Source organism: Mercenaria mercenaria, chromosome 6 (genome assembly GCF_021730395.1).
Source record: "Mercenaria mercenaria strain notata chromosome 6, MADL_Memer_1, whole genome shotgun sequence".
Classification (NCBI taxonomy): domain Eukaryota; kingdom Metazoa; phylum Mollusca; class Bivalvia; order Venerida; family Veneridae; genus Mercenaria; species Mercenaria mercenaria.
This window is the reverse complement of record NC_069366.1, coordinates 42,283,117-42,301,049: the sequence shown is the minus strand read 5'-3', so window position 1 is coordinate 42,301,049 and position 17,933 is coordinate 42,283,117. Positions and strand designations below refer to the sequence as shown.

Sequence of the window (17,933 nt, the reverse complement as noted above, 5' to 3'; positions counted from 1 at the left end):
CATATGAGTTGTCATTTCTGCAGGGATATTATTTGTGCTAATGTATCAACAGTCAGTAAGAGAAAAATGTATAACAGTACACCTGTGATATGTATACATTTACCAGAATAAATACTGGTATCTTGACCTGTCATATTGCATACATTTATTATACAGTTATTCATAAATACCGTAAATTACTTGCTTTTGTTCAAATGTATAGCTATAGTGCTACTGTGCCAGTCACATTTTATACTATACCCTACCAGTACTTGTATTTCCAGAATAACAACCAGAGCAAAATAAACACATTTCGAGTCCTTTTAAGATATTTCTTCATCATACCAGTATGTTTTCATACAGCAAAACAAGAGCTCCGCCTGCAGGTGCCATCTCTCGTCTGCAAGTCTGGACAATATGTAAGAAGAGTTATAATTCAGATTTTCAAAGTATAAAAAGGGCCATAATTCTGACAAAATGTTGTGTAGAGTTATGGTTATTGGCCTACATAGTCAACTAATGATGATAAACAAGTGTGCAAAGTTTCAAAGCTGTAGCTCATATAGGTTTTGAAAAAAGGCGGACCTAAACAAAATATTTAACCAAGAAACTAAAATTTTCTAAGTACAAAAAAGGCCATAATTTTGACAGAAGTTGAGTTGTGATTCTTGGCCTACTTAGTCATCTAATGATGATAAACAAGTGTGCAAAGTTTCAAAGCTGTAGCTCTTATAGTTTTTGAGAAAAGGTGGACCTAAACAAAAATTTAACCAATGCCGACACAGGGGGTCAAGTAAAGACAATACCTGGTCCCCATGCTTCGGTGAGACATTGTTTTTGCTTTGTCCTTCCATCATACTTCATTTCCGATCAATAACTGAAGAACCATTTGACCTAAAATCTTCAAACTTCGTAGGATGATGGGGCTTATGGAGTAGATGACTCCTATTGTTTTGGGGGTCTCATAGTCAAAGGACACAGTGGCTTGAACAAGGAAAACCGTTTACGATCAATAAATTGAAAACCACTTGACTTAGAATGTTGAAACTTCATAGGATGATTGGACATGCAGAGTAGTCTACTAAATGACCCCTTTGAGAAAACAGCAGTTCAACCACAGTCCACTGAGGTAATCCACTTTGACATAACAGCACTTCAACAACAGTCCATTAATGTATTCCATTTTGACTTGTCAGCAGTTCCACCACAGTCCACTAAGGTATTGTTTTTGCCCTGTCCGTCCGTCCGTCCTTCCATACATCACACTTCATTTCCGATCAATAACTGGAGAACCATTTGACCTAGAATCTTCAAACTTCATAGGGTGGCAGGGCTTATGGAGTAGATGACCCCTATTGCTTTTGGGGTCACTCCATCAAAGGTCAGGGTCACAGGGGCCTGAACATGGAAAACCATTTCCAATCAATAACTTGAGAACTACTTAACCTGGAATGTTGAAACTTCATACGATGATTGGTCATGCAAAGTAGATGACCCCTATAATTGATTTTGGGTTCACTCTATTAAAGGTCAAGGTCACAGGGGCCTGAACAAGGAAAACCATTTCCCGTCAGTAACTTGAGAACCACTTGACCCAGAATGTTGAAACTTCATAGGGTGATTTGACATGCAGAGTAGATGACCCCTATTGATTTTGGGGTCACTAATAAAGGTCAAGGTTGCAGCAGATAGAAAACGGAAATCCATTTCCGGTTTATAACTTGAGAACCATTTGACCTAGAACCTTCTAACTTCATAGGGAGATAGGAATTACAGAGTAGGTGACCCCTATTGTTTTTGGGGGTCACTCCATCAAAGGTCAAGGTCACATGGGGCTGAACATGGAAAACTCTTTCCAATTGATAACTTGAGAACCACTTTACCCAGAATGTTGAAACTTAATAGGATAATTGGACATGCAGAATAGATGACCCCAAATGATTTTGGGTTCACTTGATCAAAGGTCAAGGTCACAGGAGCCCAATTATGGAAAACTGTATCTAATTCATAACTTGAGAACCCCTAGGCCCAGAATGTTCAACCTTATTGGGATGATTGGACATGCCTAGTAGGTGATCCCTATTGCAGCCAGCCATCAGTGTCTCTTTGACTTTCGCTCTTGTCCCCTATTGACTTCTTGCATAGATGACTATACATTTGGGGAGACATATCTTCTATGGTATCTTCTAGTTCACTATGACATAATGCAATCCAACCACAGTTCACTGAGGTATTTCACTTTGACATGACAGCAGTCCAACCACAGTCCACTGAGGTATTTCACTTTGACATAGTAGTCCAACCACAGTCCACTGAGGTATTTCACTTTGACATAGCAGTCCAACCACAGTCCACTGAGGTATTTCACTTTGACATAACAGCACTTCAACCACTGTCTGCTGAGGTATTTTACTTTGACAAAACCACAGTTCAACCACAGTCCACTGGGGTATTTCACTATGACATAACAGCAGTCCAACCACAGTCCACTGGGGTATTTCACTTTGACATAACAGCACTTCAACCAGAGTCCACTGAGGTATTTTACTTTGACATAACAGCACTCCAACCACAGTCCACTGAGGTATTTTACTTTGACATAACAGCACTTCAACCACAGTCCATTGAGGTATTTCACTTTGACATAACAGCACTTCAACCACAGTCCACTGAGGTATTTCACTTTGACATAACAGCACTTCAACCACAGTCCACTGAGGTATTTCACTTTGACATAACAGCACTTCAACCACAGTCCACTGAGGTATTTTACTTTGACATAACAGCACTTCAACCACAGTCCACTGAGGTATTTTACTTTGACATAACAGCACTTCAACCACAGTCCACTGAGGTATTTTACTTTGACATAACAGCACTTCAACCACAGTCCACTGAGGTATTTCACTTTGGCATAACAGCACTTCAACCACAGTCCACTGAGGTATTTCACTTTGGCATAACAGCACTTCAACCATAGTCCACTGGGATAATTCACTGTGACATAACAGCACTTAACAACAGTCCACTGAAGTATTTTACTTTGACAAAACAGCAGTTCAACCACAGTCCTCTGGGGTATTTCACTATGACATAACAGCAGTCCAACCACAGTCCACTGAGGTATTTCACTTTGACATAACAGCAGTTCAACCACAGTCCACTGAGGTATTTCACTTTGACATAACAGCAGTCCAACCACGGTCCACTTGGGTATTTCACTTTGACATAACAGCAGTCCAACCACAGTCCACTGAGGTATTTCACTATGACATAACAGCTGTCCAATCACAGCCCACTGAGGTATTTCACTTTGACATAACAGCAGTCTGCCATAGTCCACTGAAATATTTCACTTTGACATAACAGCAGTTCAACCACAGTCCGCTGGGGTATTTCACTTTGACATAACAGCAGTTCAATCACAGTCCACTGAGGTATTTTACTATGACATAACAGCACTTCAACCACAGTCCACTGAGGTATTTCACTTTGACATAACATCTTTCCAACCGCAGTCCACTGAGGTTTTCACTATGACATAACAGCAGTTCATGCACAGTCCACTGAGGTATTTCAATATGACATAACAGCAGTTCAACCACAGTCCACTGGGGTATTTCACTTTGACATAACAGCACTTCAACCATAGTCCACTGAGGTATTTCACTTTGACATAACAGCACTTCAACCACAGTCCACTGGGGAATTTCACTTTGACATAACAGCACTTCAACCACAGTCCACCGAGGTATTTTACTTTGACAAAACAGCAGTTCAATGACAGTCCACTGGGGTATTTCACTATGACATAGCAGCACTTCAACCACAGTCCACTGAGGTATTTCACTATGAAATAACAGCACTTCAACCACAGTCCACTGAGGTATTTCACTATGAAATAACAGCAGTTCAACCGCAGTCCACTGAGGTATTTTACTATGACATAACAGCAGTTCAACCGCAGTCCACTGAGGTATTTCACTATGACATAACAGCACTTCAACCACAGTCCACTGAGGTATTTCACTATGACATAATAGCACTTCAACCACAGTCCACTGAGGTAATTCACTTCAACATAACAGCACTTTAACCACAGTCCACTGAGGTATTTCTCTATGATATAACAGCACTTCAACCACAGTCCACTGAGGTATTTCACTTTGACATAACAGCAGTTCAACCAGAGTCCACTGAGGTATTTCACTATGACATAACAGCACTTCAACCACAGTCCACTGAGGTATTTCACTATGACATAACAGCACTTCAACCACAGTCCACTGAGGTATTTCACTTTGACATAACAGCAGTCCAACCACAGTCCACTGAGGTATTTCACTTTGACATAACAGCAGTCCAACCACAGTCCACTGAGGTATTTCACTTTGACATAACAGCACTTCAACCAGAGTCCACTGAGGTATTTCACTTCAACATAACAGCACTTCAACCAGAGTCCACTGAGGTATTTCACTTTGACATAACAGCACTTCAACCACAGTCCACTGAGGTATTTCACTTTGAAATAACAGCACTTCAACCACGTTCCACTGAGGTATTTCACTTTGACATAACAGCACTTCAAGGACAGTCCACTGAGGTATTTTACTTTGACATAACAGCACTTCAACCATAGTCCACTGAGGTATTTCACTATGACATAGCAGCACTTCAACCACAGTCCACTGAGGTATTTCACTTTGACATAACAGCAGTTCAACCAGAGTCCACTGAGGTATTTCACTATGAAATAACAGCACTTCAACCACAGTCCACTGAGGTTTTTCACTTTGACATAACAGCACTTCAACCACAGTCCACTGAGGTATTTCACTTTGACATAGTAGCAGTCCAACCACAGTCTAATAGGGTATTTCACTTTGACATAACAGCAGTTCTGCCACAGTCCAGTGGGTATTTTACTTTGACATAACAGCACTTCAACCAGAGTCCACTGAGGTATTTCACTTTGACATAACAACACTTCAACCAGAGTCCACTGAGGTATTTCACTTTGACATAACAGCACTTCAACCACATTCCACTGAGGTATTTTACTTTGACATAACAGCACTTCAACCACAGTTCACTGAGGTATTTTACTTTGACATAACAGCACTTCAACCACAGTCCACTGAGGTATTTCACTTTGACATAACAGCAGTCCAACCACAGTCCACTGGGGTATTTCACTTTGACATAACAGCAGTCCAACCACAGTCCACTGGGGTATTTCACTTTGACATAACAGCAGTTTTACCACAGTCCAGTGGGGTATTTCACTTTGACATAACAGCACTTCAACCAGAGTCCACTGAGGTATTTCACTTTGACATAACAGCACTTCAACCAGAGTCCACTGAGGTATTTCACTTTGACATAACAGCACTTCAACCACAGTCCACTGAGGTATTTTACTTTGACATAACAGCAGTCCAACCACAGTCCACTGAGGTATTTCCCTTTGACATAACAGCAGTTCAACCACAGTCCACTGAGGTATTTCAGTATGACATAACAGCACTTCAACCACAGTCCACTGAGGTATTTTACTATGACATAACAGCAGTCCAACCACAGTCCACTGAGGTATTTTACTATGACACAACAGCTTTCCAACCACAGTCCACTGAGGTATTTCACTTTGACATAACCGCACTTTAACCACAGTGCACAGAGGTATTTTACTATGACATAACAGCTTTCCAACCACAGTCCACTGAGGTATTTCACTTTGACATAACCGCACTTTAACCACAGTGCACAGAGGTATTTTACTATGACATAACAGCTTTCCAACCACAGTCCACTGGGGTATTTCACTTTGACATAACAGCACTTCAACCACAGTCCACTGGGGTATTTTACTTTGACATAACAGCACTTCAACCACAGTCCACTGAGGTATTTCACTTTGACATAACAGCACTTCAACCACATTCCACTGAGGTATTTTACTTTGACATAACAGCACTTCAACCACAGTCCACTGAGGTATTTTACTTTGACATAACAGCACTTCAACCACAGTCCACTGAGGTATTTCACTTTGACATAACAGCAGTCCAACCACAGTCCACTGGGGTATTTCACTTTGACATAACAGCAGTCCAACCACAGTCCACTGGGGTATTTCACTTTGACATAACAGCAGTTCTACCACAGTCCATTTGGGGTATTTCACTTTGACATAACAGCACTTCAACCAGAGTCCACTGAGGTATTTCACTTTGACATAACAGCACCTTCAACAGAGTCCACTGAGGTATTTCACTTTGACATAACAGCACTTCAACCAGAGTCCACTGAGGTATTTCACTTTGACATAACAAGCACTTCAACCACAGTCCACTGAGGTATTTCCCTTTGACATAACAGCAGTTCAACCACAGTCCACTGAGGTATTTCAGTATGACATAACAGCACTTCAACCACAGTCCACTGAGGTATTTTACTGTGACATAACAGCAGTCCAACCCCCAGTCCACTGAGGTATTTTACTTTGACATAACAGCTTTCCAAACCCCACAGTCCACTGAGGTATTTCACTTTGACAAAACCCACAGTTTAAACCACAGTGCACAGAGGTATTTTACTATGACATAACAGCTTTCCAACCACAGTCCACTGAGGTATTTCACTTTGACATAACCGCACTTTAACCACAGTCCACTGAGGTATTTTACTATGACATAACAGCTTTCCAACCACAGTCCACTGGGGTATTTCACTTTGACATAACAGCACTTCAACCACAGTCCACTGGGGTATTTTACTTTGACATAACAGCACTTCAACCAAAGTCCACTGAGGTATTTCACTTTGACATAACAGCACTTCAACCACAGTCCACTGAGGTATTTTACTTTGACATAACAGCAGTTCAACCACAGTCCACTGAGGTATTTTACTTTGACATAACAGCACTTCAACCACAGTCCACTGAGGTATTTCACTTTGACATAACAGCAGTCCAACCACAGTCCACTGGGGTATTTCACTTTGACATTACAGCAGTCCAACCACAGTCCACTGGGGTATTTCACTTTGACATAACAGCAGTTCTACCACAGTCCAGTTGGGTATTTCACTTTGACATAACAGCACTTCAACCAGAGTCCACTGAGGTATTTCACTTTGACATAACAGCACTTCAACCAGAGTCCACTGAGGTATTTCACTTTGACATAACAGCACTTCAACCACAGTCCACTGAGGTATTTTACTTTGACATAACAGCACTTCAACCAGAGTCCACTGAGGTATTTCACTTTGACATAACAGCACTTCAACCAGAGTCCACTGAGGTATTTCACTTTGACATAACAGCACTTCAACCACAGTCCACTGAGGTATTTCCCTTTGACATAACAGCAGTTCAACCACAGTCCACTGAGGTATTTCAGTATGACATAACAGCACTTCAACCACAGTCCACTGAGGTATTTTACTATGACATAACAGCAGTCCAACCACAGTCCACTGAGGTATTTTACTTTGACATAACAGCTTTCCAACCACAGTCCACTGAGGTATTTCACTTTGACATAACCACACTTTAACCACAGTGCACAGAGGTATTTTACTATGACATAACAGCTTTCCAACCACAGTCCACTGAGGTATTTCACTTTGACATAACCGCACTTTAACCACAGTCCGCTGAGGTATTTTACTATGACATAACAGCTTTCCAACCACAGTCCACTGGGGTATTTAACTTTGACATAACAGCACTTCAACCACAGTCACTGGGGTATTTTACTATGACATAACAGCTTTCCAACCACAGTCCACTGAGGTTTTTCACTTTGACATAACCGCACTTTAACCACAGTGCACAGAGGTATTTTTCTCTGACGTAACAGCACTTTAGCCACAGTTCACTGAGGTCTTTAATTATTTACCAATGCAAGAATTAAATGTTGCAATTAAAGATTAATACACAAACAAGTTCACTAATATATATTTTGCTCCTTGTTTCAGGCCAGCACTTAAGTTCATATCTTGGACAAAATGTGAATTGGAGGCTTCGGAAAAATTACATCATTTAAATATAGTACCTCCACATGTCGGTATAGAGGTTAGTAATTGAGAAATAAATCATGTTTAAGTAGTTACAGTTAGGTTTGAAATACATCTTATTTATATCTTTAATTCTCTTTCAAATAAAATAGAAAATAAGATTTTATCAATATTCGCATAAAACTAGAATCTAAATGGTTCACAGGTACCAGTGTTTATCCAGTTATTTACATTTTCTTTGGAAACGAAAATAACCGAGGAACATCAGATAAATAATTCTGTTCCATGCCGATTAATTTCCTTTCATAAAAGATTAACAAGTATCAAAACCCCTTGATGAATTATATTTGAACTTTAGCAGGAAAAAGTAAATAAATTGATAAAAACGTACTATGAAATGAAAAGGCACATGGGGGCTATTTAACAAAAAATTATTTGGTATGGAACAATTTGTTTTATAATTAATCTACTGACACAATTGAGTAGAAGGAATTGTTTGTGAAATCTTCCTGTGTATCTCTTAATGGTCACCATAATATAAATACAAAGAAAGTATAGGAGAACAACACAGCAAACAACAGGGTGTGGTTGACTAAACTTTTATATGATCAACTGGGATATAAATATTATTTAAGAAAGGTTTATCACAACCTAATTTAACTTTTTATTGTCTAATCTATTTATGCCCTTTTGGTTCCTCACGATTTATTTGGTGTTTCCAGGTTATTTAGTTTTTAGCTTGACTTTTCTAAGAATATGAGGATCTTACATGCCTGCCTGTGTAAGACAGGTTTTTCCCTACCTGAGGGACAGTGTGGAATGAAAAAGTTAGCGAGGTTTTTTATCCAAGCTGTCCCAAGGGTTGGGAAAAAGTTGTCTTCCGAAGGCAGACATGTTGGATCATTTTTCTTGCCTACCACATTCAAAATAGATCGAGATGATGAATAGATTTGGGTATCTCCTGGCATTATTTTTATTGTTTATGACGTCATAATAGTGCCAGTACTATGTGACGTCACTGGAGTGCATGCTATTTTAGACAAGGTTTTTCCCTAGGGAAAGACAGGAATATCTATCCCTGGCGCGTGCTCGGACAAATGTATACTATCCCTGCTAGATAGGCAAGAAAAAGTAGAGCTGTTGCACTTGCCCTGGCATAGGCTTCAGCGTCTCAATTGGTTAAAGTTTTTGATAAAGTCAAATATTTCTGTTACTATCAAAGGTGTTGACTTGAAACTTAAAATAGTTATTTACTATCAAAGTCTTCACCAGGAGAAACAATCTCCATAACTCTGATTGAATTTTGACAGAGTTATGCCCCTTTTACTGGCAAAGCTCTAATTCAGAGTCGGGTACTGAGAAAAGTCAAGTGTGCTGTCTTACGGACAGCTCTTATTGGAAGAAATAATCAAGTGAATACTTGTGCATGCAAACCTATTAGATTTAAAGTTTTAGGTGAATATATTGATTTAAAATTACTTGATATTTCATTTGCAACAAAATTTAAGATGTTAATAACCCACAATATCTAGAAAAAAAGAGGACCATACTCATAGACAGTCCCTATTTAACAGGCATGTCTAACTAATGGATCTGTACCTCTAGAATCAGATTCTAGATGTACATATCCATATCCCTAGACACTCCCTTTGAAGTAATAATCTGTGAAATGACAAAATTGCTACAAATGGCAGCTGTTTGAGTATCAAACTTAATTACAACCGTGTTACACTTTTAGTTGGTATCATGAGGTAATATGCATATTTGAAAAATCATACTCAGTGGAGCATTTTGACTTTAATATTCCATCTTCTTGTGACGTTATAGCCATATAGCCGTGTGAGTTCATCAGAAATTGTAAACGCAAAGGTTATATAAGTTTATCATTGTGACTACAGAAACAATGTAAATATCTGTATATAAATGCTTTTGGAATCTTTTAGTTTCAGAAATTTAGAATTATGTATCTGATTGAAATTCACTATTTTTAGCTTGTCAGCTCATTAATTTTTGCTATTACAGAAATGAATTAGTAGAGTGCCAAAATTAAAAGATTATCAGTAGTATAGACAAGGCAAAAGATTTGCATGTGTCAAAAGGTTTTGTCCTTTCATGTTTTGTCTACTTTTTTAGATTGCCAAATGTCTAGGACTGGATCCGGTCACTTATGAGAAAGTACAGGTGACAGAACTAGATCTATTTATGAAACAGGTACATGTGTTTATTTTTTTCAAATGTATGTTTGTACATGAATTGGAAACACTTGTATTTCTTGACAATAGGTTTTGTCTATATTTTCAAAGAAGCTTGTCATTGTGGGAATTATTTGTACAAAAACCAAAAAAGTTTTGTCATTGAATAAAACCAGTGGCTGTATGATATAGTTAGATAGGGCTGTCACTTCAATGAATTGGATTGTTTTATTGTAAAATTAGTTTTAATGCCCCTGCCATAAAATGGGCGGCGGGGGGCATATAGTGTTACCCCTGTCCGTGTGTGTGTCTGTTTGTTTGTGTGTGTATTTGTTTGTTTATGTGTTCGGGAAAGGGTGGTTTTCGTGTCCGGGCCATAACTTTGACATGCATGGTCCGATTTCAGAATAATTTGACACAAATGATAAGTACGGATAGACGATGTGTCTTGCGCAAAACCATTTCAATAGCTCAAAGGTCAAGGTCACAGTCCATGGTTGAACTTAGCCAATTTTCACTACATATACAGATTACTAAGTTTTCCTACAATACTTTTTTTGTAAATAAATAGGGCCAAGGGTCCTTCTTTTAGTTTGTGAGCAGTACCATGCCTGACCTTTCTCATGTTGCAGGGGCATCCGTGTCTGTGACACATTTCTAGTTTAACATAACATTAGTCTAGAATAAGAAAATTGGACAATTCCGGTGCTCTCTTAAAATATTCTTGCCTTTAGAATGACAATGTTACAAAATAGTGAGACAAGGATTTTTTAAATGGTGGAGTATTATATGTACAAGTATGTCTCTTTATTACATGTTTTTTTCAGTGAATTATTGAAATACTACAGTGAAATATATTTGATAATTTCGCAGCGAATATATTTCATATTTTCACAGGGTAAAAACTACCATTAATACAAAATTTGGATTGACATGTTTAAACCATTGAAAAAAAAAATGAAACAAAAAAGTACCATTAATACAAAATTTGGTTTAAACCATAGAAAAACATAAAACAAAAACAAATTTTAAATGCAAGACCAAATATCTTTCACTTTTGAACATCTGGTTCCGTGTTCACAAAACATTTTTCGGTCTCAGCTGAGTTTGAGTTTGAAATTTTAATATAAATTTTACGAAGACTTCAACGTTAAATTCCAACTGAGACTGACCATTAATACTGAATAGCGATTTGAAAATAGTTATTAATTTGAAATTTAGTTCCAAACATTGAAAATAATTATTAATTTGAAATTTAGTTCCAAACATTTTCACTCATGGCTGCGCCACTTTTGAAAAATTGCATCTCGCGTTCATTTGGTAAAAGATATTTTGATCTTACACTGAAACAGTCAAAATTTCCTCTATATCTCTCTACAAAATGATTTTAAAGTAATTTTAAATATAGTCAGTATAGAATCATAACATTTCTTTAATTTTGTGTGTTGCTGAAAGTAAAATGAATTGTTGGAATTCCACAAGTACATATGCTAAGAATTTCATTGGAAATTAAGCTATTTAGGATGAATAGGTTCCTAGGAGGAAATGCATGTGGTGTGTTAATTTATTCATAGGCAATTTTCAATACATAATTACCAGTATATATAAAATATAATCTGATGCATTTAACTAGATTCGAAAAGGATTTGACTCGGAGGGAAAGGTGCTGTATTTTCTAGACAGTGATGGTCAGGTGATAGGATTGCTCAAAAAGAAAACAACATGGTAATTATATATATACTCATATTTGGTGAATTAAAGGGTTCCTATTAAATTTGTATATAAAATTTTGACCCACCAATCAGTTGTAATTAAAGAGACCCACTTATAGGGTCCTAATACACAAGGCTTGTTTCATAGGGGTAAACCCCCCCCCCCCCCCCCCCCCCCCCCCCCACCACTAGACCATTGGGGGAAGTAGTAAAAAAAAAATAGTTGGGTGCCAAAGACCCACTTTTCCACTTCGTGGCCCGACAGTTGACTTTGGACCCAACTGTTGACTTTCAGAATTAAATTAGACATCATAATTAGCCAAGTTTAAAACTATATATATTTGTTTGCTTTTGCTAAAGAATTTTATGCCCCCGAAGGGAGGCATATAGTTTTTGAACCGTCTGTCGGTCTGTCAGTCTGTCTGCAATTTTCGTGTCTGGTCCATATCTTTGTCATCGATGGATGGATTTTCAAATAACTTGGCATGAATGTGTACCACAGTAAGACGACATGTTGCGCGCAAGACCCAGGTCCGTAGCTCAAAGGTCAAGGTCACACTTAGATGTTAAAGGTCATTTTTCATGATAGTGCATTCGTATCCAGTCCATATCTTTGTCATCCATGGATGGATTTTTAAATAACTTGGCATGAATGTGAACCACAGTAAGACGACGTGTCGCGCGCAAGACCCAGGTCCGTAGCTCAAAGGTCAAGGTCACACTTAGACGTTAAAGGTCATTTTTCATGATAGTGCATTCGTGTCCGGTCTATATCTTTGTCATCCATGGATGGATTTTCAAATAACTTGGCATGAATGTGTACCACAGTAAGACGACATGTCACGTGCAAGACCCAGGTCCGTAGCTCAAAGGTCAAGGTCACACTTAGACGTTAAAGGTCATATTTCATGATAGTGCATTGATGGGCGTGTCCGGTCCATATCTTTGTCATTCATGCATGGATTTTAAAATTATTGGGCATGAATGTGTACCACAGTAAGACGATGTGTCGCGCGCAACACCCAGGTCCCTAGGTCAAATGTCCTAAACTCTAACATCGGCCATAACTATTCATTCAAAGTGCCATCGGGGGCATGTGTCATCCTATGGAGACAGCTCTTGTTTTAAATAAACAGGCTGTACTTGAAAAGATCTTTCCTGTAGAAAATAAGTCTGAAGACATCTAGACAAGGCTAACACCTATTACCTATGTACTACAGTCGACATCGTACTTGCGACCACCTCTATTAAGCGATTTTTGTATTAAACGACCAGTCAAAATCCCTCCCGAACGTTTTCAGTATATAAATTTGTTCCGTTAAACGACCTTTTTATTAAACGACTAGCGACCACATAAAATGTAGTCCTGACAGGTAAAATATTCAACAAAAGTATCTATTAAGTGACCGGGTACCAAAATTCTACCGGGCATTTCTTCATCTGTGTAAATAGCGAATACATTTTGCACGTGACTGAATGCAATATCAGTCAAACTGACAAACACTGTAGCCATAATTTTCACGGTTTGTGGACTTGGACAAGTGTTCACGATGTTAAAACAGATTTTGAAATCATGTATGTTCATAATAAATACAGTTGCATTAATAGTTAAAAATAACTTTCCTTTTCATTTGACTGAAATTCATTAAGAGACCATTCCGTTAAGAGACCACTTCTTAGCAGACCCTTGGGTGGTCTCTTAATACAATGTCGACTGTATGTACAAGTATCAGTCATATGATTTTAGCACATGATTAAGTACAATATACTGTGACGAATTCATGAACAGCTACTATTTCTTATTAGATCCTTACCAGTGGAACACAGGAGGGGGCTATAGGAATGCCCTCCGTCCGTCCATCTGCAAATCTGGATCCTGCCATAACTCAAAAAGTATTCAAGCTAGGTTCATAAAACTTTCTATGTGAAAAGAGGGCAATATGTAGATTATACATGTACATGACTTACGCTTGTACGTCAAAGGTCAAGGCCACTATTAAAGGTCAAGTAAAAATTGTTTCTGCTCCATAACTTTTAAATTCATTGATGGATTTTTAGCTTAACTGTACAAAGTATATGGAGAGCTATCCTACTCACTCCAGTGTCCATGTCCCCACCTCGGTTAAAGTTTTTTTTTTACATTTTCTCTTTTTTCTCCTTATCTCTGTAATTACGTGATGGATTTGCTTTAAACTTAATATAGTTATTCCTCATCATCACCCACATCATATGGCACATGGGCCATAACTCTAACATCAATATTTCATGAATTATCCCTCTTTTTTACTTAGAATTTGAGGTTAAAGTTTTGATGCACTTTCACTCTATCTCAGTTATTATGCCCCCCTTGGAAGAAGGTGGAGTATATTGTTCTGCAGATGTTGGTCCGTCAGTAGACCAATTGGTTTTCGGATGATAACTCAAGTACGCTTTGGCCTACGATCATGAAAGTTGATAGGGAGGTTGGTCATGACCAGCAGATGACCCCTATTGATTTTCAATGTTTCTCATTACAGATCTGGTGCAGTCGTTTTGCGCATGCCCGGAATGATTATCATGCGCATGCCCGGAATGATTATCATTGGAGCGCACAGCAAATTTACGCAATTTTTTGCATGTCCGCATATTTTGTATGTAGCATTGCCTTGTGGTCCTCTACCAAAATTGTTCAAATTGTGCCCCCGGGTTGAAAAGAGGCCCTGCCCCGGGGGTCTCATGTTTTACATAAACTTATATAGGAAATTTTTTTTAAAAATCTTCTTGCCTGAAACTGCAAGGCCTATGCTTTTGATATTAAGTATGTTGCCTTTCCTAGTGTTTCTCTACCAAAATTTTTCAAATTATGTCCCTAGGGTGAAAAGAGGCCCTGCCCTGGGGGTACCAAGTTTAACATAGACTTATATAGGAAAAAAATTAAAGATCTTCTCTTCTGAAAGTTCAAGGCCTAGGCATTTGATATTTGGTGTGTAACATTGCCTGGTTGATCTATAACAAGTTTGTTCAAATTATGCCCCAGGGGTGAAAAGAGGCCCCGCCCTGGGGTTCACTTGTTATAATTATGTGTTATATTGGGAAAGTGACTTCAAAAATTATTAGGTCATATTTCCTAGACTGTTTAATTATAATTACCTGATGACCCAAGCGATTAGGGATCACTTGACTGTGACCTTGACCTACTGTTTTTCAAGATACAGCCTTGAAATTTGGATGACATGCACAGTTTCGCACACCAATCTTAAAACTGTCTTTCAGTGACAATGAATATGACCTACTGACCTACTTTCAAATATTTAAGCATCAGTTTGCCATTTTAAACTTGTGGCTCATATTACTCAGGTGAGCGATTCAGGGTCATCATGACCCTCTTTGTACTATAAATAGAGTATATTGTAACTTATTTATTACTGGCCTTAGGGAAAAATCGAGACCAGTTTTCTGTGGTACAACATGCATGTTGCATCCAATTTTTAGGAGCATTTTGACCTATCTCTACCTGGTAAAGAGTTTTTGTATAGATTTTTTTCTTTTCTTTAAGGATTAATTTCCCTTTGTTGTTACTATAAATAACTTATGAAACCTTTTTTGGTAATCAGCCAAAAAAATCTCATGAAAACAACTGTAGGTTTATATATATATATAAATTTTAATCCAAGTGTTTTGTTATAACATATTGTATATACATGTATAGTACAATATTGTTTATATATCATTGACAGATATCAGTTCATTATGTTATACTGCAGTAGAGAAAACTAGGTGCCTTCTAGTAGGTGACAGCTCTTATTTTAGTTCTACACAGAAGTGTTCCCCATGATAAGACTATGTGTTGTGCACATGACCCATGGTTATCGGTCAAAGGTCAGTGTCACTATTGAAGGTCAAGAAAAATTGTATTTCACTGGTAGGGGACTTCTGTATTGCAGTTGCACAGGTGTAACATCATAAAATACAAGTCAAGTTCGACTTTGGCTACAAACCACAAATTTTTTGATGTAGTTATGGCCCCTTTCCAACTTAAAATTTGCCAAACTCCTGGTTTCAGCACAATAACTCATGAAAGGCTTGACAGATTTAAATAAATTGTGGTACACAGGTGTAACATCATAAAATACAGGTCAAGTTCGACTTTGCCTACAAACCACCGTTTTTGTCGAGCCCGCTTGCGGTGAGCTCGATATAGTCGTCGATTCTGGTGGGTCGGTGTATGTGTGTCTGTGCGTCCATCCGATTTTGTCCGGACCATAACTTTGACATGCATGGACCAATCTTCTTTATATGGGGTATGAATGTTTAACTCATTTAGAAGGAGTGCCATGCGCAAACCCCATGTTCCTATCTCAAAGGTCAAGGTCACAGTTTGAGGTCAAAGGTCAAATTAAAGTTTGTCCGGAGCATTTCTTCTTCATGCTTGGTGGGATTTTGATGTAACTTGACATGAATGTTCACCATTATGAGACGGAGTGTCATGTGCAAGAACCAGGTCCCTAGGTAAGGTCAAGGTCACACTTGACAGCTGGCGGGCTCGACATTCTGCCACTTGTTTGACATAGTTATGGGCCCTATCCAACTTAAAATTTGCCAAACTCATGGTGTCCGGACTCACAAAGGGTTGACAGATTTAAATAATTTTTGATACATCAAATATAGGACATATTCGACTTTGACATTGGCTACAAACTTTATGGTTGCCATGTTTCTGTGAGAAGGCTGTATTGTGGGGGTATTACTCGTCACACCTGTGACAAATCTAGACTGTTCGAAGAATAAGTAGAGCTATCCTACTCACCACGGCATCGTCGTCATCAGCTTTGAAACTTTCAGCACGGGTGTACCATCACCATGTCTAGTTTTAAGCAAGAGTACATAACTGCATCAAGGATTTTGGCTGAATTATGGCTCCTTTTAACTAAGGAATCTTGGTTAAGTTTTTCGTACCAGTTCACATTTTGTGTAAGTGTTTGACATAATATTATGGCTTTGAAACTTTTATCACTTGTTTGTTATAACAGTCTCTATTTGTAGGCAAGAGTACATAACTCTGTCATCTATTTTGGCTGAATTATGGCCCTTTTCAACTCAACTATACAAAGTATGGAGAGCTGTCCTACTCGACCTGGCGTCGGCCTCCTTCCGCGTCTACACTTTGGTTAAAGTTTTGATGCACTTTCTCTTTATCTCTGTAATTACTTGATGGATTTGTTTCAAACTTAAAATAGTTATTCCTCATCATCACCCACATCATATGGCACAAGGGCCATAACTCTCACACCAATATTTCTTTAATTATCCCCCCTTTTACTTAGAATTTCAGGTTTAAGTTTTGATGCACTTTCACTCTGTCTCAGTTATTATTAAATGGATTTGATTCAGACTGAAAGTAGTTGTTCCACCTTATCACCCACATTTTATGGCACGAGGTGCATAACTCTGGAACCAATTTTTCATGAATTACGTCCCCTTTTACTTAGAATTTAATGTTAATTTTGATGCATTTTTACTATATCTCAGTTATTACTAAATGGATTTGATTCAAACTTGAAGTATTTTTGACACAGACTCAAGCTTAGTATATATAATTGTGCAATATCTTCATCCACATTTGAGTCATTAAACACTCCTGTGACAGCTTCCTCAGATGAGCCCAGTTTCACTATCCAGCATTGAAATAGCCGAGCGCGCTGTCTCCTGTGACAGCTCTTGTTAGCTCCACTATTTGGAGAAAAGAAGTGCTATTCTACTGGCCCCGGCATCGGCGTGAGCTTTCTTGGTTTAAGTTTTTCGGCAACCTTTGTTTTTCTTTGTTACTACATCTTACTGTAACTTCACATTAACATAGTTCAGCATGCAAAGTATGTGCAGGGGCTGGGCCAATGATACCCAAGGTCAAGGTGACCAAGGTGTTATACTTAGGTTATTTTTAGCTCACCTGTCACATAGTGACAGGGTGAGCTTTTGTGATTGCCCTTCGTCCGTCGTCCGTCCACAATTTCTTGTGAACAAGATAGAGACCACATTTTGC

At 38.4% G+C, this 17,933-nt stretch overlaps 1 protein-coding gene and 1 long non-coding RNA gene across 4 annotated transcripts in view; one reads left to right on the top strand and one right to left on the bottom strand.

Annotated features, from left to right (window-relative positions):
- LOC123549145 (uncharacterized) overlaps nucleotides 1–17,933 on the top strand; it is a 114,691-nt gene that overhangs the window by 51,312 nt on the left and 45,446 nt on the right. For all 3 annotated transcript variants that reach the window (XR_006686010.2, XM_053546629.1, XM_045336990.2), the window contains 3 exons: nucleotides 7,972–8,068; nucleotides 10,144–10,221; nucleotides 11,836–11,927. Coding sequence is in view for 2 of the 3 variants with exons in the window: in XM_053546629.1 (XP_053402604.1) it covers nucleotides 7,972–8,068; nucleotides 10,144–10,221; nucleotides 11,836–11,927 (267 nt within the window). In the remaining variant the exon portion in view is untranslated. The remainder of the gene's footprint in view (nucleotides 1–7,971; nucleotides 8,069–10,143; nucleotides 10,222–11,835; nucleotides 11,928–17,933) is intronic.
- The window catches only part of LOC128557949 (uncharacterized), a 58,223-nt gene that overhangs the window by 36,317 nt on the left and 3,973 nt on the right, over nucleotides 1–17,933 (bottom strand). The window lies entirely within an intron of this gene.